The 21,797-nt window shown below is 49.9% G+C and overlaps 1 protein-coding gene across 2 annotated transcripts in view; it reads left to right on the top strand.

The window, feature by feature from the left end:
• The window catches only part of ERC1 (ELKS/RAB6-interacting/CAST family member 1), a 415,242-nt gene extending 393,693 nt beyond the window's left edge, over positions 1-21,549 (top strand). For both annotated transcript variants that reach the window (XM_060164429.1, XM_060164430.1), the window contains exon 19: positions 20,309-21,549. In XM_060164429.1, coding sequence (XP_060020412.1) covers positions 20,309-20,446 — 138 coding nt within the window. In that variant the 3' untranslated portion in view covers positions 20,447-21,549. The remainder of the gene's footprint in view (positions 1-20,308) is intronic.
• Positions 21,550-21,797: the final 248 nt, after the last annotated feature.

The raw sequence follows: 21,797 nt of genomic DNA on the forward strand, positions 1-21,797 counted from the left end.
AGTGGGATAAATGAACGTTATGTCTTAATTCTAGGTATTAGCCAAATGGCACATATGTTGCTGAAACTTCCCCTAATTCAGCAAGCACAGAGACATTAAACGTGAGAGGAAAAAATGAAAAATTGTACTTTATCAAAACTTTAGTTCATCAGACGACTGGGAGGAAATATTCACAATGTATATATTGAACAAAGGACTTCTATTGAGAAGATATTTTTAAAATCAGAAACAAAAAGACAAAACAACATAATTTTAAAATGGGCAGAAGACTTGAACCAGACAGTTCACAAGAGAAAATACACAAACCAAGCACACGAAAACAGTGCTCACATAAACGAAAGCCACAGTGAGATAGCAGGGCAATTCCAAGAAAATGGCTAAAGTTCACCAAATGTGAATTTTACACGTCCACCAAATGTCCACGAGGGTGTGGAGCAGCTGGAACTCTCCGTGCAGTGGTGAGGATGGTCCAAGGCTTTGAAAAGCTGTTAGGCATTTTCTTATTAAATTAGATACACACCTGTCCTGTAACCCAACAATCCCACTCTTCCTTATTTACTCAAGAAAAAATGAAAACACGCCCACAAAAAGATGTGCACAAAATTGTTCAGAGCAGCTGTATTCGTAAAAGCACCAAACTGGAAACAACCCAGATGTTCATTAACAGAAGAGGTTTTTTTAAATTATCGTATATCATATAATGGCGTACTACTCAGCAACAAAAAGGAACGAACTCTAATACAAGCAACTTGATGAATGAATCTCAAAAACACTGTTAAGCAAAAGAAGCCAGATGCAATAGAGTATCTGATTAATGTCTGATTCCCTTTGTATGGCATTTCCAGAGCAGGAAGAACTCATCTGTGGTGATGGAAACTAGAACACTGGGCGCCTGTGGGAACTGACTGAAAGGGGTCCCAGGAATCTTTCTGGGACGGTGGAAATGTTCTGTGTTCCGGTTGGTGAGATGGTCATGTGGGCGTAGATATTGATCAGAATTCATCAGATTGTACACCCTGATGTACAGACATCTGTGCATCTTGCTGTATGTCAATGGTAGTTTAATTCAAAACGAAAACAGAAAAGTCACACCCCATTTCCAGTCTCCTCTCGAACTTTTTGAAGCAGGTCGACTGATAGGCAGATTCTGCTGAAAAGCTGAAAGTGGAATCTCTCCCTGGAGCACACGTCCTTTTTCCACCACGAAGGCCAGCCCCCTGACGGCCGACTACGCTGGAACGAGCCCTCACTGGCCAGCTCGCTCCGCGGGTCACGGCTGTGGACTCCAGCCCCTTTCCCAGCACCCAGTCCAGTTTTGACCTTCAGGGAAGTATCGTTGCACAACTTGGCTCGGACCTCGTCGTCTCCTCGGAGCCCGTCTTCCATTTGTCTTCTCGATTTTGATCAGTGGCTGCTTGGCTTGTCCCCTCTCTCTTCAGGGCGGTGAGTCTGGGATGGTTGACGCCGGGGTGGCACTGGGCCCTCACTCCGGGAGCTCGTGGGTCATCAGTCACGACGTGACACTCTTCTCTCGTGAATGCATCTGCACAGATCGTCGTAGCCCCCAAGTGGGCCACGTGGACACGGGAGCTTTTGGGGGCAACGGGGAGAGAAAACAAGAGAGAGAGAAAAGAGAAGAATGGGTTCTTTATGGGCAGCAAACTCTGTCTTGGTTCCCAGCCTGCATGTTTCTGATCTGGTTTTCTTCTCTTTGCGATGTTTGCACTGTTTCCTCGGCTCCGACGTTGAACTCTTGTCCAAAAAGACTAAGAGCGGCAGAGCATGAGAGGCTGAGCGAGGCGACCAGCGATCCAGCAGCAAGAGCTGCAGGCCCTGAGGACAGGCGGGGTCTGTGCCCGACTGGGCTTGGGGATGGAGTGGTGTGTGTGTCTCACGTTTATGAGAAAACCCCGTGGGGCAGCCTCACTCTCCCCCCCTGCTCTCACGGTCCGGCACTCTCCCTTCCTGGCGGCTTCCATTAACCTTTTCATGCAAAGAGCAGAGGACCCTGCCAGCTGGCTGTTGAAAATCTGGCAGACAAGAGATTGTTCTAAAAAGGAAAAAAGAAAAAAAGAAAAAGAGGTAGAAGCGCTGGAAGACCCCACGAGAGAGGACAGGGCCTGGCCAGCTGCTGGCTTGGGCCCTGAGACCCTGAGCCTGCTGCCTGACTTCTGGTAAAATCCCCTAAAACAAGGTTGCGGGGAGAAAGAGGAAGAGAGGATTTGAATGTAGAGGAGGTGAGGACCTCGCTCACACAGTAGAAATGACACAGACACTAATCCTTCTTTGCAAATCACTCCCGACCTGAGGGCAGCTGAATGGTGGACACAGGAAAGGCTACACCTAAGCAGGAGCTAACCTAAAGGCTTGGTGCGCTGAACGTGCTGCGTCACCTTGTTTGTGGAGAGACAATACTGCATTAAGAGACTCAGCTAGACCAGAACTGTTTTGATACAAAAGATCCCTCCAGACCGTCTCCTCCCTTCACTTATCTCAGAGAAGGGGATTCTGCTGTTTCTCTCTTGTCCACAGTCTCTCCCTCCCCATCCCGATCCTTGTCGCCAGGGCCTCTGCCCACAGCGGGCCGGGGCTAAATAAAAATGAACATGGGGCTTCCCTGGTGGCGCAGTGGTTGAGAGTCCGCCTGCCGATGCAGGGGACACGGGTTCGTGCCCCGGTCCGGGAGGATCCCACATGCCGCGGAGCGGCTGGGCCCGTGAGCCATGGCCGCTGAGCCTGTGCGTCCGGAGCCTGTGCTCCGCAACGGGAGAGGCCTGCATACTGCACAAAAAAAGAACATGAAACACCTAGTCTGAATTCAGGTCTCCTGTGCCCTCAGCTTGGCAGCAAAGAGGGCAGGAACCTTTAATTTTGTTTCCATTAGCTTGATCTTGCACTGGGCCCTTTAGAGCTCTGAAATGGGAATATGGAACATTTTTTAATTATGAAGCTCTGTATTTATAGAGCTCTTACTGTCTTTTAGCTGCCCTGTGTTTTTCCTTTGTGTTGAGAGTATTCCCACGGAAGGAGGAGGTCAGCGCTTGTGATTCCCCGGAGCTGCCGCAGGAGCAGCTAGTTACCATCTTGGAGTTTTCATGAGTCTTGACAACTCCTACAGTCCAGCACATTGACTTACAGAGATAATGCAGGGAAATTTACCCCTGCGAACGTCCAGAAACTGGCCCGGGGCAGGCACTGCCACCCCGAAGCCCGTGGAGCGGAGAAGCCTTGGAGACGGCAGTTTTCCCATCTAGTCAGAGCTTTGAAATAAATTGTCCTTAGCTTTCCTCAAACCACTATTTAATTCTTTACCAAAGATTTGGTGGGACAGTCTAGAAACAGAAGTCACTTAAACGTCTAGTGGGCAGCGTCCAGCATGGTCCCAGCCACATCTCTTCCCCAGTGCACCTGCACAATACCAAGCTCCATTGTCACGCTGGCCGTATGTATGTACAGCAGAATTCTTAGGGAAAACCTGTGTGAACTTCAAAACAGGAAAAGGTGTTGGGCCACAGCCCTCTCCCAGTTTACAGACAGTGTTGCTGTTCCCCACTAGACTCCCTGTGCCCCCTGACCTAAAGCGCTGCTTCCCCCGGAGAGGGGGGAAATACTGCCACAGCCTCCCTCCTGGTGTCCCCTCTTCCCAGTGACCCAGTCCCCACTTGCTGCTGTTCTGACTGTTGTCCCTATTACTCGCTGAGCCTCTAAGCGACTCTCCTGCACCTCTTGTAAGAACATCAGGGCGGCTGGATCAGTGAGGTTTTTCTCCCTGAACCCCTTCTAGTGCTAAGTGGGAAAGATGGGACCAGGCCACACTCAACTTGCCACTGGGGCAAGTGAAGATGTGTTTCTGATGCAGGAGTTGGGACGCAGAAGGCGTCTTCCAATATATAAAATGTTACAAGTGATGGTTAGGTTTTTTGATGGTTAGGTGACACTGCTCACCAACAATACTGTATTAGTTTGTAAGGCCGCCACAACAAAGTACCACAGACTGGGTAACTTAAACAACAGAAGGTAGAAGGTAGAAGTCCAAGATCAAGGTGTCAGCAGGGTTGGTTTCTCCCGAGGCCTCTCTCCTTGGCTTGCAGACAGCCGCCTTCTTCCTGTGTCCTCACATCGTCCTTCTTCCGTGCAGGTACATCCCCGGTGTCTCTGTATGTGTCCAAGTTTCCTCTTTTTCACAAGGACACCAGTAAGATTGGAGTGGGACCCACCCTAACAGCCTTATCTGAACTTAACCACTTTAAATCACTTCTCCAAATACAGTCGCATTCTAAGGTTTGGGGGTGAGAGCTTCAACATGAGAGTTGGGGGAGGGCACATGACTCAGCCCATAACATTATGGCCAGTAGCCCATGGGGCCTCCTGGGGCCCTAACTACCACTTAAGTAATTGTTTCAGTGTTTCCAACGACCAACTTCCAAGCAAGCTCTGGAAAGGGCCTTCCACGTAAATCCCAGGGGCCGCCTATTAAGAGGCAGGGCGTGCTGGAGAGCCTTGCCCACATCCACTAATTACAGAATCCTCCCTCGGGTGGGGGGAGGTGGAGATGTAGGGCCTGCTGGTGATGTCAGTCCAGAGTGCCCTGTGACACAACTTAGAAACTGGACCTTTCTTTAAAAGCTGTGTAATAGACACAAAGGCACAAAGTAGGAAGCAGATGCTTGCTTAGTGAACGAATAAAATCAGGAACTTTCCGGAGGTAAGCTAGTGGCATTCTTCTGCACCGTATAAATGCTATCTTACTGCTTTGTCTACCTCTTTTGAAAGACCACTTCGGCACAAGAGAAAATGCCCCACCTAGCGTGTGCTCCTGGTGAAAGGGAGCCTGTGATTTTAACACTGCAGATAACAGATCTTGCCGTACATTGAAGAGATACTCGAGTCACCCTAAAAATCAGGTTTTGACGGACGGGATTTTTCATGGGGTTCTTTTTAAAGATAAATAGTGGTTTTAATGTTATCAAACTAAAAAAAAAAAATAACTTTTTCTAATAGAAACTCTCAGCCAAACTTCAATGCTAGGATCTCACTGCCATCCTAACAGAAGAGCAGGCTGTGGGCAGCTTAAGGCGAGGGTGGGGTGTTTGATGGGGCCCCTGCCTGACGGTCACTGGTTCCGTTTATTCCTTTGAATCAAGCATCTCTCCGAGGTTAGTACCTTTCTAAATGCAGGCGTTTCTAGGAAGGGCAGCACGGTGTCTCCCACGTTAGCCTGCCCAAGGCCCCTGAACGTTAGGATAATAGGAACGGTGAGTGGCTGGGAAGAGGAGAGTTGAGAAGGGAACAACGCTGCCACGTTAAAAACCAGCTTAGTCTCCACTGTGACCCGGGCCTGGTGATCAAGCATCATCGTCCTTAGGGTTCGCTGATGTCGGCCTGTCGCACCGCTGAAGTCCACAGCAGCCCTCTGCAAGTGTTTAGCCTAAATTTGAGTCCACAGATATTTATTCGTAAGATTAAGTTTAGCACACGTGGGCGTCAGGATGCACCTCGTGGGAAGGCGGGGAGTCACCGAAAAGACAGGGTGTCGAGTTTTCTGGAGCGCCCTGTGATGAGAGCCAGACAAGGAGCCAGGAGAGGAGACCCTTCCGACCCTCCGGCCTCGGGAGCTCAGCTGGGTCCCGTGTTGTTCCGTCAGGGGCAGCTGCATTCACTCAGCCTCATCCCCTGCCCCTGGCGCTTTGCATGGGAGGGAGCTGAGGCGGCACGACGGGACTTGCCTGGGCAGATGAAGCCGAGTGGCCAGATGGGGCCTGGACGTTTCCCTCCATCCCAGACCTGTCCCCACCACATCCCCCTGTAGTCCCCGGGAGAGAAAACCCCCTCCGCCTGTCAGAGGACGCCCCCGAGACAGGCGTGTTCTCGGTGGTCGCGTTAAAGGGCTGCCGGGCGTCGCCGTCGGGCTCAGGCCGCGTGTGTGGAGGGATGGCTGCCTGTCTGTCCCGGGCCCCGTGTGCCGACCAAGTACTGGGACTTTCTTCGGGGAGGAAAGTGAGTAGGAGGTCATTAAAATGCCTGTCCGGAGATTTCTTTGGCCTCTCTCGGGGCTGTGGCTTTGCCAGCCCCGGCCTGCTCCCCGCGCGGTCGGCTCCTGAGCTCTGTCCTGTCTGGTGACACGGGCCGCGGGGTGGCCGGAGAGCCGCACGCAGGGGCTGCTGGGCCGTGTGCCGGGGCGGTCCGCGCCCCACTCCGTCACCCCCCGTCTCCTCTTACCCGCGCAGAGCATCCTTGCTCACTGGGCCACTGCTGAAGGTTGAGCCCGCCTCCCTCTCCAGCTGCTGCTTCGCGAAGCTCGGGGACCCCCCTCTGCAGGGGCTGGGAGAAGCCTCCCGGGAGTACTGTGCACGTCCCTTCTCACCGCGGCCGTTACTGCCGCGTGGAAACCACGCTGTGGGAGGCCGCTCGGGCCCTGCGGCACCGTGGCTTCGCCCACGCTTTCCAGGGGACTGTGCTCCCCGTGTGCTGCGCCTTGAGCGTCCGCTGAGCCAGACGGGACTGGAAGGTCCCTGGGTCTCTCCTCTCACCCTTCTTCACCTAAGGAAACACGACTGCAGAAGTCCCGAGCTTTAGGGGGCCGAGGGAATATTTTTCTTTCCAATCTAGCTTTGCCCAGGAGCTTTCAAATCACATCCTCTCCCCTTTTGCACCCAAAATTAACCGTCCAGGCCCCGCCCCACCAGCCTTCTCCACGTCAGCACAGGTGCCTGTCCTCGCGTTGTGCCCGTACATGGTCCTCCAGACGATGGTCGTGTGTACCCGGGGGTCACTCAGAACAGCCCACACGGCCCCGGAGCCTTAAGCGGTAGTGGCACCCCTTCCATGGCCCTTCTGCATTGCTGGGCCAGGAGCTTGTAAAAGGTCATTTTGTCATCTCACCACCCAGGGAACGTCAGGTTGGCACTAAAAAAAAGCAAAAACAAGATCCATGGTTCCCTGAGGGAGCCTTGCCAGTGTCTCCCGTCACGCCGGCCCTAGAATCGGGTGCCACATGCTAGACATGGAATGTGCACTGCGCACGTGCCGCTGCAGCGGACCTGCTCAGCCAGGGATTCATAGGCGTGGATTGGCTGTGGGCTGGTTTAGCGCTTAAATCTCAGATACAGCAGAGCCTTGTTCTTGTCGTCCTGATGGCCTCAGCATTAGATTTCTTAGTTGTTTGGGTGGTTTGTTTTCTGTTTTTGATCCTCTCCGTTTGACACGTTTCGTTTCTGAAAGCCAAACCGAACATGCTGGCCTGGCTGGCCTGGCCTGGCCGTGTCCGAGATTCTCAGAACCCTGCTGCTGCTCTGATGGTCCCTTTGACAGAGAGGGACATTCTTCCCCGTGTGGATAACTACAGGCTCTTAAAGTGAATGTCTCTACTCACGTCAGTTAACGGGTTTGTAAGAGGTGGTGTGAGGTGTTACCAATGAAAATTCTGCGTGGCAGGAATTCTGCTTCCCCATTTAAACCTCCGTGCTTTCTCCAGCCTCCAGTGCTGTCCCAGCAAGTCTGGACTGGGGAGTGGTCCGTCTCTGCCTCAGGACGCACTGCATCTAAACGCCCCACCCACGTGGGTACCTGGCTTGCTCCTTTCAGCTTTATTGGGATACGACTGACAGATAAAATTGTAAGATGTTCAAAGTGGACAGTGTGATGATTGCTATACGTATACATTGTGAAAGGATTCCCCTCATCAAGTTAATTAACACATTGATCATCTCACATTACTTACCTTTTTTAAAGTTCTACTTAGCAAATTTCAGTTACACAATACCGTGTTATCAACTGTAGTCACAACTGGTTTGTTGTTTGAACGGGATGATACATCAGATTCCTTTGGTGTTCTGCAAGGTTTTTACACAAGAGAGGATTCCCCATTCTTCCCCCCCACCCCCCGCCACCATTCTCTTGGTTCTTGAAATTTAATGTATAGGAGGCCAATCAGCCCAATGTAAACCTCCTACTGGGTTTTGGGGGGGGGGTCTCTTCCCACTTTTATCTTTTGTAGCCATGTCTTCTGTCTCCTCCTCTGTTCACTCCCTTCCCTAACTCGTTCAGAGAAGGTATAACACCTATATCAAGACAGAACTTTTCTGGAAAGAGAGTAACCTGGGAGGTTGAATATCACAAAGAAGAGCTCAGATTATCTCAGCCAGGGAAGAATACTTCAGGCAGGAACGCATCCAGCATTTTAGAAGTGTCTAGACCTAAGTAGGTTAGAAATTAAGACAGTATGTTAGTGACACCTGCAAGTACAAAACAGAATGATCAGCAAGCAGAAGTTTGTGCTGGTTTATGTGCAGATGACCGTCTAAACCTGGACTGTGGCATCACGGTGCCTGGTTCCGGCGCCTGCTGTATCCAGGTGTTAGCAACCTGTGTTTTGGTCCCTAGATCCGTTGACCCCAGTTCACCTGGGTTCACTCCAGGTTGTTGACTCTCACAAAACCGTGACTGACACTCATCTTCAAAAGATGATCAGCGGCAGTGACGTGCCGACTCTAAGAGGGCCGGTGGTTAGCCAGCAAGACCAGCCTTCTTGTAAAACTTGCCTCTGAGGCAGGAGAGATAGCCTCTTTTTCTCTCTGGAGCACTTGTGCATCTGGAGACAGCAGTTTGGTCCCTGACCGCTTGCTGTCAGGGCGTGAAGGACGAGCCCCAGGTTTCCTGGGGTGCACGCTCCATCAGCCTAAACTGCACCAGGCCCGTCACCTCGCCTCACTTTAAGGTTGGAGAGTTGAACTGCGGGTTCTGTTAGCTCCCTTCCAGGCTTTTGGTTCTCAGTTTTGGAATCGGCCTGCTTCTAGGTCTGGTAGTTCCGCTGTTTGATATTTTGTAGGGGAGGGGGTTCGTGTAGAAACTGAATCGTGTGCTTTGTACTAGTACAGAATCATGAAAAACCCCCTCTGCCTTATTTCCTTCGGGGCTAGGGGTTGGCCAGTACCACACTGCAGGACTTCCAGTGCCGCAGCCGGGAAGCAGAGAAGCTCTTGGTTTGTTTTTATCTTTGTTTAGTTTTTAACCATTGGAAAATCTAGCTCCCCCAGGGCACATGGCAAGCATTCATTCAGTAACTGTTTAGGGAGCACCCCCTACGTGCCAGGCTTAACGTGCTCTTGGCACTACTGGGAAGTCAGTTATGATTTTCATGCTTCGGGAGGCTTTAGTGCCGGGGCTTTCCTCCTACCTTGCTACCTGTCGTGAGGTGAGGGAAGGAGAGGAGGAAGTTCCTTTATTTCACCAATTGAATCTTGAGGAAATCGCCGTGCAGAGGCCTGTTGCCATCAGTGGAACTGACTGTGGATCCCCTTGGTGGAATGGACTCTGGTTTTTATTGCATCGTTTTGTTCCAGATTCGTCATGGAGGAGCAATGGCACCTTGTTTACTTTTGGCCTAAGCAGCAACAGTGTTTCCCTCTTTAGGAAGACAAATCCAGACCCTGCCGGGCAGAGGCGTTCATTGCAAGGCAGGGAAGGGGGAGGGGAAGGCCCAGCAGCAGCTCCACCGTCACCACCGCATCCGGTCATCTTGCAGAGTCCGGGCAGGGTGGCAGCTGCCCCGGGCCCCTAACAGCAGGCAGCTGGGGTGGGCGAGGCCTTGGGAAGGAAACGGAGATTCGAGCTGCAAGCTCGGGCTTGAAATACAAGGAAGGGAGGGCCTTGGAGTTTTTCAAGGGCAACTTTCATTTTCCCTGTTACTAAATGCTAGAGGGATTCTACAGAGCAAAAAAGTGACCCAATTCCTGTAGAAAAGGAAATGAAATATTTACTGCCTGGGCATGAAATCTCCACCATGCTGTCAGGTCCCTCTGACCATGTCAGTTTTATGTTTTATTCAGCAGATAATTATGACAAAATACATTGCGATTTATTCTAGTTGTTCGAAAATCCAAACTCGGGGTATTTCATGTCTTCATATCTCCTGGGTACATGTAGTTAAGCAGCCTGCTAACTGGGGCTGGGGACTGTAGCCCGGATCCGGCCAGGATAGAGGACCGCTTTGGCTTCACTGTCACTTCTGGAAGGCTCCAGTCATCATGTCCATTTACAGCTCAGACCTCATGGCCTCTGCGTCCTGGGACCTAGCTGTCAAAAACTTCAAGTTCAGATTCGTGTCTGATTAAACCAAACTGAGCATCTGTTGTGTAATTCCCCACCCACCACCAAACCAGCTGCAGAAACGAATTAATCTGAGTCACTACCAAGCACGACTGAGTCTGTTCAGTCAGGTTTCTTGTAACCATCCCTCCTTTAAACCCATCCCTCCATCCTCCTCTCTCACCTCATCCTGTGTCTGTGAATAGAGAACTATTTGCCTTGAAATAAGGCTTTTTCTCTCCTTTAAGCCTGCCCTTTTTCACGGGTTTCTGTTCGCTCTCCCTTGGCCTTGACTCGGCTGTGGAGAGAGGCCGCCCCTGCCCTGAAACCCTGACTTGTGCTGGCGGTGACTGTTCTGGGCAGTTTCAGGTCTGCCAGCCCGTCCTCCGCTGTACCCCTGCCCCTCCGTCCCGCCCGGCTGTGTCCGGATCATCCTGCCACTGTCAGCTCTGCTCTCTGACAGCTGTCCTGACGTGGAAAGCAGGAAGGGAGCTGGAGTGGTCTCTCTCACAGTCAGCCTTTCATGACGTGTTTTTGTGGAGTGTGGAGGTTGTGAGGTATCCTCTCTGAAATGCCTTCTTCCCTGGGCAGCGGTGGAGGCTGACATGCCCCGCCCCGCCGCCTTTCTGCCACACACCCTCCCCATGTGTGTTGCTTTGAGCGTCCAGATTGGGTTGCTGTTGCATTTGTGATTCTTGGCTGGGGTCCCTCTAGAAATCATATTACTACACTGAGGGCTGGAATAGCTACTAAGAACAGAATACATTATCATAACATTCAGCAGACAACGCCAGAAAGTTCCTGCCAGAGGCCACCTTGGTATCCTGTGCTTGTGCCATATTCTGTCCTTTGAGAACGTCAGCAACGTGGGTGTTACCACGGATGCTACAAACCCTGCACCATCAGACGGTCTGGATTTGGAGATGCTTCAGATTTACCTTCAAAAGCTCTTGGGAAAGTTATGGGTGTTTTCCCCCAGGATTAGCATCTTTTCCTTTAGTTCATTCTCCAGTTGTTTTTCGATTGTCTGCTATGTGCAGGTTGTTCTGCTAGGCAGCCTTGGTATGTAAAAAAGAATGCATTGAGGAGCTTGCTGAAGAGTTGGGGAATTGAACATGTAGCGAACTCTTGAAACAGGAGACAAAATGAATACTTCAGCAGTGTTCACCTCTGAAAAGGGATGTCTCCACAGACAAAAGGGGCGAATGATCTCCACCAGGAAGAATAAGTTAGATGGGGAAGAGGGAGGTGTAGGAGGTAAGATTGTCCTCACCCCAGGGTGAGGGAACCTCATCAGAGTGAAAGCAAAGGCAGAGGGTGGCACGGACATACCAGGAGATGAAAGTGGAAAAGTAGGATGGGGCTGGAGGGTGGCTGCCATGCCAAAGAGATTGGACTCTGTTGTAGGTAGGAAATCACTTAAGATCTTGGAAGAGGAGTGAACCTAATCTAACCTGTTTTAGAAAGATTACTCCTACAAACCAAGGTTGAAATGACTGTGAAGCTATTGCAATAAGCAAAAGATGCTGAGATATGAGAGCCTGTTAGGGCTGTGACCAGGAGATCAGCAAGGAAGAAACTAAACCGAAAGAAACATGGCCTGGAAAGGGCGTTAACAGGAATTTCACAGAAGATGAAAGGACCAGTAAATATATTTTTAAATGTGTCGCCTCTATTTTTGGCTTCACCACAAATGAAAAGAACTACAAAGAACTGCAAACGAAAGCAGCCCTGTCATATTGGCAAGGTTGGGGTGTGTGTGTGACCCCAGTGGACCGGGAGGCTGGGAAATGGTCACCCTTATTTGTTGACTGAAAATTAGTACAACTGTCCTGAACAGTTTGGTAACATGTCAAAAACTTTAAAAAGGTGTATACCCTTTGACCCAGGAATTCTAAGAAAACAGTCATAGATATGCAAAGATTTATATACAGAAAATTTCAACACATTAATATTTATAGTAGTGAAAAGCTGAAAACAAACTACATTTCTAATAATGGAATTAGTTAAATAAATTATAATGCATCCATTAAAAGGATTACAGTGGGGCTTCCCTGGTGGCGCAGTGGTTGGGAGTCCGCCTGCCGATGCAGGGGACGCGGGTTCGTGCCCCGGTCCGGGAGGATCCCACATGCCGCAGAGCAACTAAGCCCACGCACAAGGACTACAGAACCTGCGCGTCCGGAGCCTGTGCTCCGCAATGGGAGAGGCCACGACAGTGAGAGGCCCGCGTGCCGAAAAAGAAAAAAAAAAAAAAGAAAGAAAGGATTACAGTGCAGCCCATTTAAAAATTAGGTTTTAGAAGAATACTTAGTCACATGAAAAACTATTTTGAGTCATTATTAAGTGAAAAGAACAGTTTATTAAACAGTATGAACACTATGAATTGATGTATAAGTGAAACATTCACAAGAAAGTGTTTATCAGGCATTTGCATGTTACTCTGAAGCTCGGGAGAAAGAAGGGAGCTACACTTATACATACCTTGAAAATGGTTAAATTTAGGTCATATGAGGGTTATTATACTGTTTGGTTTTGTATATGTGTGCAGTTCTCTGCTAAATAAAAAAGTCTTACAAAACCCACCTGAAAAGAAATAATTAAGTTGGCAAAGAAAGTAGATTAACTGTGCTGGTTCACTAAAGCACGTAGAGCAGACCCGGCCGGGATCCATGTCCAGTAGGTTAGTTGCTATGGTTATTGAACTTCATGGAGCGAGGATGGACAGGGTGACCCAAGGCAACAGAGGACAGTCTCCGTAGGCCTCAGAGAACACCTGCGTGTCGGGCAGGAAGCAGAAAGGGGAGGAACAGCCGCAGGACAGGGAAGAAACACAGATGGACTAACAGACAGGTAGAGGAGAGCCAGGAAGCCCGGGAGGGAGAGTCCGGAGCAGGTGTCCCCAGGGCCACGTGTCCAGGGGGGCTTGTGTTGGACGAAGACCGGAGACCGACAGGTTGTGCTGTTAGGGGATCCCTGAGGTTCGGTTTGGTTTGGAGTCTTAGGTTTGGAGGTGTGACACCTACACAGCATGCTACATGAGTCATATGTGTACAAGCCTGTGAGTTTACACGCCCGTGGAACGAGCACCGGGCACGAGAGGCAGAGCTGCTTTCCGGCCACAACTGCAGCCTCCCAGAGCAGCCCGCCTGCAGCACCGCAGGCTGGTTTTGCCCGTTTCTAAGCTTTATATGCCCAGACTCACCCAGCCTGAACTCTGCTGTCCGGCTTCCGTTCAGCACCACGTTGTGCGTGGGTGTGGTTCATCCGTTCTCACCGCTGACACTCCGCTGCGTGAATATGCAGTTTATCATTCGGTTGTTGAGGGACGTTCGGGTCACTCCCAGGACTGGGCTTGTCCTCTGTTCTGTTCCTGTGGTCTCTGTGTCTGTTCTTGTGCCAGTCGCAAGCTGTGTTAGTAACGGGAGCTTTGTGTTGTAGCGAGATTTCTCCACGATCGTTCTCCAGGATCGCTCGGGCTGCTCTGGGCTCTGCATTTCCTCTCACACTCTGAGTCAGCGTGTCAGTTACACACACACACCTGCCGCGGTTGTGATTTGAATTACGCTGAATCCATGGGTAGTTTGGGCAGAACTAACAGTTTTACGATACTGAGTCTTCCAATCTGTCATCACGTCTCCCTCCATTTAAGAGCTGTGTTACTTCTCCAAATAATGTCGTGTGGTTTTCAGCGTAGAAGTCTTAGTTTAGCAGACTTTGGAGAGAGCAGTTTTGGTGAAATGGCAAAAACTAAATTCTGAGATGTTAAGGAGGGAAATGAGAAACAGAGGTAGCAAATGTAGACTGTTCTTTGAGATGTTTGATGGTGGAAGAAAGGAAAATTGGTCTAGCCTGTGAGAAGCAGACTCAGAAAGTTTGGGGTGAGAGTGCCCTCTGAGGCTGTGGTCGAAGATCGGGGAGCGCAGAGGTTGGAAACAGAATTAGTTGATGGCACAGAGACGTGGGAGGTGGTCAGGGTAGCCTGGAGAAGGAGGCAGAACAGCAGTGTCGTGGGGTCGTTTTGAGGTAGGCTGTGTCAGGCCTGCGTTACCGTAGTAATGAGTCCTCAGGCTCGCGGCTGCTCGCACCGGGAGCCGTCCTGAGCCGTGCCCTTTGCCACTGACAGCAGCAGGCCCATGTGCAGGACGCTGCCCTCCCGGTCATCCTGACCCACACGTCCAAGCCCCTGTTTCTTTTAGCAGAGCCTGTATTCTGTTTTCTCTATTGGAGGCACATACTTGTACATCTCTTACTCCAAGAGTCCGTTCCTCCAGAGCATCTTAGTTCGCTTAAGGTTGAATGGAAAGAGGCCCAAGACACTTGAGGAAGGTTTTGTGTTAGATATTCTATATATGGAGGAAACGGAGATGCTGAGGTCTGGGATTTAATGCTTACATAACAGAAGGAGCTTGCGGGATTCGTGGGAACAAGTTTGTTTTGAAGTTTAGTGGAAATTAATTTACTTGGAGATGTTTTTAGGGTTGTTGTTTGTCTTTAGATGCAAAGTTTTCAGTACATACAGGGAAAATTGCATCTCTGTATCTAGCAGGGAGATTGTGTAAACCTACATGCTACGTATAATTATAATGTTTTTAAGAAAGTAAATAAGAAGACAGTGTTTTTCACGGTAGTACTTGCGGTGGTGGAACTGGCCTGCCATTATTAGAAAGCAGAGAGTAGGATATGGAAGATCTTGTTGGATTACTCAGTCATATTTATATCCACCAAATTTGGATTTGTAGCTTTAACAAGGAAGGGAAGAGGGACAGAGAAGGATATAATTCATTGTGGCTAAGATGTAATAAGCATTTTCATTAAATCCCGGATATCACATGTGTGCGCGTTTTGGGAAATTCTTTCCTGGTGTCAAGTCCAAGGGGCCCTTTCTTTGCGGTGGGGGTGAGGGATGGATAGGCAGACCTGAGGGTGGGAGCAGGGGTGGGGACAGGAATATCTTGAGTGAGATCTGAGAAATTAAGTTTCAGAAGCTGGAATATACCTTTCCCAGTTCATCCATGGGACCTGCCACGTCTGAAACCATGCAGAAGCTTCCGTTTTTACACGCGCTGCACATGCTAATGAAACATTTTAAAATCACGAGGTACTCATCCATCTCAAGATTTGTTTTCCCACCTGTGCTGTGTAATACAGCTGTCCAGAGCTGCTCCTTTGGTTTCTTCACATTGCCTTTCTTTCCTAAGTTGTCTGAAGGTTTAACCACATGTTCCCGACACATTCTGTGCTCCTCGGACTTCAGGATGACTAAAGCTTTGCATTTCAAAGTCAAAACAAAAATCCTCCTTTAAAAAGTAATTCCAGTTTCACAAGAAAGGCTGATCGTTGAGAGTTCTTTTCAAGACAGGAACTTTTAGCATATAATGGATCAAGTGCCAGTGAGGTCTCTCCCTGCTCAGCCGTGCCCACGTTTAATGCTGCTTCCAGATAAAGTGCAAACCAGCCGTAACCCCTGGAGACAGGAAGGCCTGCGGGATGGAGAGCAGCTCCCACCAATGAAGGAACACTGCCTTCTCCAAACTTTTGATTCTTCTGACCCTCTCTGTGTTTAAACACCTTTTCCCAGGCAGACCATTCATTAGATGTTGGAAAAACCATAGCCTTATGGTCGACCTCTGCTTTTTTCCCCTGGTCTTCTTCCATCACTTCTGGCTCTGCGTCCTCCTCCAGTGCCGTCACCCTTCCCACTTCTGCTTAACCCCTTATGTTTGTGGGTCATAATCACATTCCCGCTCTCAGTCTCCGCTCCTCCAAGTCTCCTGTTTATTTCCTCTAACCCTGCGTCTTAGCTGTACTTGCCATCGTTCTCTTAACTTACGCCAGTTTGTCTCCGCTGTTCTGGTAAAGAGGTGCTCACCTCACTGAGAGCGTGGAGTGGCCTGGGGGGTCCTGGGGGCAGTGCCTGCGCCTGGCCAGCTTGGGGACACCTGGCGTTGCTTCTGCAGAGACCCAAACCTCGGGGACCAGTCAAGCGCATCTCCTCCTCCGTGCCTGGTCAGCTCTTACTGTTTGTCTGTTTGGAATGACCCTTTTTTCTGTCTTCTAACATCTACTGCCAACTCCCCTTTCTACCCAAGCTGAAGGCTGTAGCGCTCATTCATTCCTCTCTGTGGCCTTTACAGCACTTTGCATGCAGGACTCAGGCAGTATGCTTTCACAGTTTTTTTGAGGTATAATTCACACATCATACAATCCACCCGTTTACAGCGTACAATGTAATAGGGTTAGTGTGTTCTCAGAATTGTGCGACCATTACCACAATCAGCTTTCTAACATTTTCATCATTCCCTCTGATCACCCCGTCCCACCCCAGCCCTGGGCAACCCCTGATCCGCCTTCTAACTCTGGATTTGCCTTGTCTGGACATTTCATAAAAATGGAGTCGTACAGTGTGGTCTTCCGTGACTGTCTTCTTTCAGTCCAGATAATGTGTTCATGGTTCATGTTGTAGCATGTATCAGAACTGCCTTCCTTTTCATGGGCAAATCAATCAATACTTTTTGAATGAATGTTTTTACATTTCTATTTTTTATATAAATTTATTTTATTTATGTATGTATTTATTTTTGGCTGTGCTGGGTCTTCGTTGCTGCACACGGGCTTTCTCTAGCTGCGGTGAGCGGGGCCTGCTCTTCGTTGTGGTGCGCGGGTTTCTTGTTGCGGTGGCTTCTCTTGTTGCGGAGCACGGGCTCTAGGCGTGTGGGCTCAGTAGTTGTGGCGCGCGGGCTCAGTAGTTGTGGCTCGCGGGCTCTAGAGCGCAGGCTCAGTAGTTGTGGCGCACAGGCTTAGCTGCTCCGCGGCATGTGGGATCTTCCTGGACCAGGGCTCGAACCCATGTCCCCTGCATTGGCAGGCAGATCCTTAACCACTGCGCCACCAGCGCAGCCCCAGTATAATTTTAAATTTAGATCTTTAGCCAGTTTTAAATTTATGTTTACGTATGACATGAGTAGGAATCTAACCACAGCTGGGCCCAGTTTTCCTAATACAATTCATTGGTTTCAAATGCATCTTGATCATATTCTAAATCCCACTGATCTAATTGTATCAATGCAATGCTCTTCTAATTAGTGTGCTTTTATACTGTTTTATAATCTGGTAGGGCAAGTCCTACACCATTTTTCTTCCTTTAAAATGTTTTCTTGGCTCTTTTTATATATTTACACTTGAGGATAAATTGTAGAATCAGTTACCAAGGTTCAAAAAGAGCCTTTGGGATTTGGTTTGGAAATGTATTTAGAGTATATTTTTAGGTGAAAACAAAATCAGCTTATATATAGTCTATATAATATCATTGCCATTTTGTTTCTAAAATTACATGTATGTATAATAAAACAAAGTCTCAAGGAATATATGACTATATATAGAAGTGGTTATCTCCTGATGCTAATATTATAGGTGATTTTGGAGGGGTGCCTTTTTTTTCTAAATTTTCTACAATGCATGTGTAATACTTTTTAAATCAGAAAAATAAAACCCTTGAAAAAATGTTGTTAAACTAAAATATATTCATTAGTAACTTCATGATTATCAACTTAACAGAACCCAAGTTAGAATAAAAAATATTTCATGGGCAATAGCTACATGACTTGTGAAGATTCCTGGCTCAGAATATAAACCAAAGTTGTCCAGAGAATTCCTGGGAAGGATTAAGGTAAGAAACTGAAGCAGTACAACCTCATAACCTCCTCACTTACTTCAGCTGGTTGAAGAGACCTGAGAGCTGCAGCATTTTCACCGAGCAGTATTTCTGGGTTATGGCCTATGCAGCCGTGTTCATAAGGCCCCTTGCCTCTCTGGTTTCCTCGTTTCAGAGACTCTTATTCCTATGATGCAGCCAGAGCTTGAGGTACACCAAGACTTCGTGTGGTCTGAATCTGGCCCTTGCACGTCCTGGTCTTTTAGCAACGTTTAGCAGAAAGAAGACTGCCAAATCTGTTCCCAGCTCTTTGCTATATTGATGTTTGAAAAAGCAGCATAGTCATTCTTGGCTCAGAGCATCTAGGTTCTGTCAACAGTGTAATTGAAACTTGGATTCTTTTTGCATTTTAATCTACATGCTCTTTTCTGGGTAATCTTATCTGTTTAATAAAAACAACAGTAATAATAATGACAACAACATCTAACATTTCCCAAGCATTTTCTGTGTGTCTGGCATTGTACTGTACTTTATATGAATATCTCATTTTTTTATATATATATATATTTTAGTTTTGGCTGTGTTGGGTCTTCGTTGCTGCGTGTGGGCTTTCTCTAGTTGCAGCGAGCGGGGGCTACTCTTTGTTGCGGTGTGCGGGCTTCTCACTGCGGTGGCTTCTTTTGTTGCAGAGCGCGGGCTCTAGGTGCGTGGGCTTCAGTAATTGTGGCTCACGGGCTCAGTAGTTGTGGCTCGCGGGCTTAGTTGCTCCGCAGCACGTGGGATCTTCCCGGACCAGGACTCGAACCAGCGCCCCCAGGGAAGCCCCTAAACTCAATTTTTAATTTACTTCCTCTCCTAAAACCTGCTCTGCCTCCTGTATTTTCAGTCTTATTTGTCTGACTCTCTGTTCTCTCTCACATAACCCTGCCTCCTGCCAGTCCTGCTTTTGGAGAATCTCCCACCCACTTGGTCCCCCCCTGCTCCTGGGCCCACCTTAGGTTTAGTCCTGCTTCACTCTACCCGGGCTCGTGACAGTAACCTCCCTCGACATGTCCCTCCTTCCACTCAGGCTGACATGGTGTCTTCCCAGTGTCTTCTGAGAAAATGAAGGTGATCGCGTCACTCTGCTGTCTTAAAGGTCTCGGACTTGCTGCTGTTGTTGTCGTCCTTGTTGTTCTAACCAGATGAAATCCGAACCCCACAGCTCTGTGTATGCTGCCTGGCCCCAGTCTGGCCCTTCAGCTTCACCTCTGTCGTTCTGCACCCACCCCCCTACCTGATGCTTCAGCTGCAGGGGAGGCTCACTCTCCCGAGGTCTGCACCAGGCCCCAAGGTGGCTCTGCGCGTCTGCACTTGCTTTATTGCTCGACCGCCTCTTCTGTCTCTGATCTCCTGGACACGCTCCTGTTCGGGAACATCTCGGATTCCTCCAGGGTGAAGCGGACATCCTCCTGTCTCCCCCGAAGCGTGTTCAGGCCTCGGTCGTGGCCCTTTCCCTGCTGGGTCATAATCGTCTGTGCACGTGCAGATCCGTTCATCTTTCAGCACCTAGCACATAGTAGGCCCTCAGTACATGCTGGTTCGGTGCCTCAGGGAATGTCAGAGAGAGTGTTTAAAGCAATAGGAAATATACTTGTAAACAAACGGAGGACTAGACGTGTCTCTCTTTGGCTCAGTCAGCAAGGGAGTGGCACATGCCGGTGGAGAAGCCTCCCTCAGGCAGGGACCAGGGTGCAAGACGAAGATCCTGCCTGATCACGCATGTACCCCTGCCTCTCCTGGGCCTGTGCGTGATGGTGTCGCCCAGTGGGAGAATACTCCCGGAGCGCGAGCCCTGGGGTGGGAGCCCAGCTCTGCAGGTCACCCTCTCGGGGCCTTGGACCAGTCACTAACCTTCGTTTTCAGGAAGAGACATTTGATATTTACTTTTACACTTTCCTGATTGTTAATTTTGACACAGGAAGACTTCACATAGAAACTGCCTCTTTTTTGTCATTTCTCTTTTCTTTTTTAGCTTTATTGAGCTAAGATTGACGAAATTGTAATATATTCAAGGTATACACCCTGATGGTGTGATGTACACAGACATCATGAAGGGACTCTCCATCCTTTCGGTCAAGTTATCAACACATACGTCATCTCACGATTTCCTTTTTTCCGTATGAGAACACTTAAGTCCTGCTCTCTTAGCGGATTTCAAGTCTGCAACACAGTGTTATGGAGTCTAGTCATTGTGTTGTACCTTAGACCTCAGACCTCATTCATCTCATAACTGAAAGTTTGTCCCTTTCCCCACCCACTGCCGTTTCTCACACCCCCAGCCCCTGGCAGCTACCGTTCTATTCTCTGTGTCTCTGAATTTGATTTGACTTTTTCCCCCCCAGATTCCACATGTAAGTGACACCACGCAGTATGTACCTTTCTCTGTCTGGCTTATTTCACTGAGCACAGTGCCCTCCAGTTTCATCCACGTTGTTGCAAATGTCATCTCTTTGTTGGTGAACAACAATTCTTAACTCAGTGCCAGTAGGGTTGTTTCATTTTTCCTGAATCCGTCTCTCCTTGCAGCTTCAGAACGAGTTAGAGAAGGGTGAGCGGGACAACTCAGAGCTACAGGAGTTTGCCAACGCCGTCCTGCAGCAGATAGCAGACCGCTGCCCCGACATCCTGGAGCAGGTGGTCAGCGCCCTGGAAGAGTCTTCGTGACCGTCTCCGTGGGGAGCGGCCAGCCCAGTACCGTAGCCCGCTCGATGAGCCCAGGAGCCGAGGAGGGAGAAGCACGAGGAGGGGGCGCTCAGACGGCTCTTGGCAGCAAGCACACACTCCAGACTCTGCCCTGTCTCGGTTGGTCCCGCGAGTGCAGCTCCAGCACCGTTTCTGCGTCTGTCCTCCTGTCGTCCACTGTTGTCTCTGCGCTAATTGTCCTGCTGTCCAGGGCGGGTGAGTGGCCGAGCCTCCGTGGAGAGCTGCCATCCAGCCATCGGCAGTGACACCGTGGACGCGGGCGGCCGTGCCCTGACAGAGGGACACGGGGCAGAGCCCTCCTCCCTTCTGTCCGTGGCGTGAGAACTAGGTCTGGACTCTGCAGAGCTCAGCTCACCGAGAGACGCCTTCCCTGCAGACCAGGGCGCCGCGTGTTCTAATGTCACAACAGGTGCTTTCTCGTAAAAGGGTAAAAAAGACAAAAAATCTCAAAAAGAGTATTAAAAAAGGAGACGGCGGGGAGAGAGAACAGGGACAGAGAGCCGACCGGCTCTTCTCTTTCCCATCCGTCCTGGTTACTCTCCCCCAGGGCCGTCTGTGCGGGACTGCGGGCAGGCTGCGCCGGGGCTTGGAGATCCTGGCGTCCGTGCCGCACTGGTGCCTGCGCTTCTCCTAGCCTCTGGGGCGAGTCCCTCTTGTTGAGGACCTTGGTGTGTCAGATCACATCTGTCACTGAAAGAGAAGAGGGCAGTGTGGTCACCCGCGCAGCTCTGCTTCTGTGGAAGGCGACCGGTCCTCGGGGTCAGGCCGGCTTCTCCCAGACACCTCCCTCGTCAGCAGTCTAGGCCCCAAAGCGTGCTTCTGCCTCACCCCACCGCCCGTGCTCCACGCTCAGGCGGCCCAGCCTCCCCCCTTCAGCTTTCCTGCTGAACCAGAGCTTCTGCTTCGGATGAGTGTTTCTCTTCCCACGCGCATCCCTTCCCCCTTTCTTGCATTCGGATAATCGCTATGAAGTGCCTCCTGTGTGCAAGCCGCTGTCGGGCACCCATCCTGGAAGAAAGCCTGTCTGCGGGGGGCGAGGGCAGTCGAGGATTCTGTGAGACCCACCTGGTCCAGTCAGAGGGGCACCCATCCTGGAAGAAAGCCTGTCTGCAGGGAGCGAGGGCAGTCGAGGATTCTGTGAGACCCACCTGGTCAAGTCAGAGCAGTAAGAGGCACACCCTTCCCCTCCCCCATCTTAGTAGAAGGTATCTCTTCCAGGAAAATCTTCCACAGATCAGCATTTCTCGTTATAATGGAATTTATGGGTCTTGGGGGGCAGAGAGCTGAGTCACTTACTCGCCTGCAGAATCCC

Source organism: Lagenorhynchus albirostris, chromosome 11 (assembly GCF_949774975.1).
Source record: "Lagenorhynchus albirostris chromosome 11, mLagAlb1.1, whole genome shotgun sequence".
In the NCBI taxonomy this organism is placed as follows: domain Eukaryota; kingdom Metazoa; phylum Chordata; class Mammalia; order Artiodactyla; family Delphinidae; genus Lagenorhynchus; species Lagenorhynchus albirostris.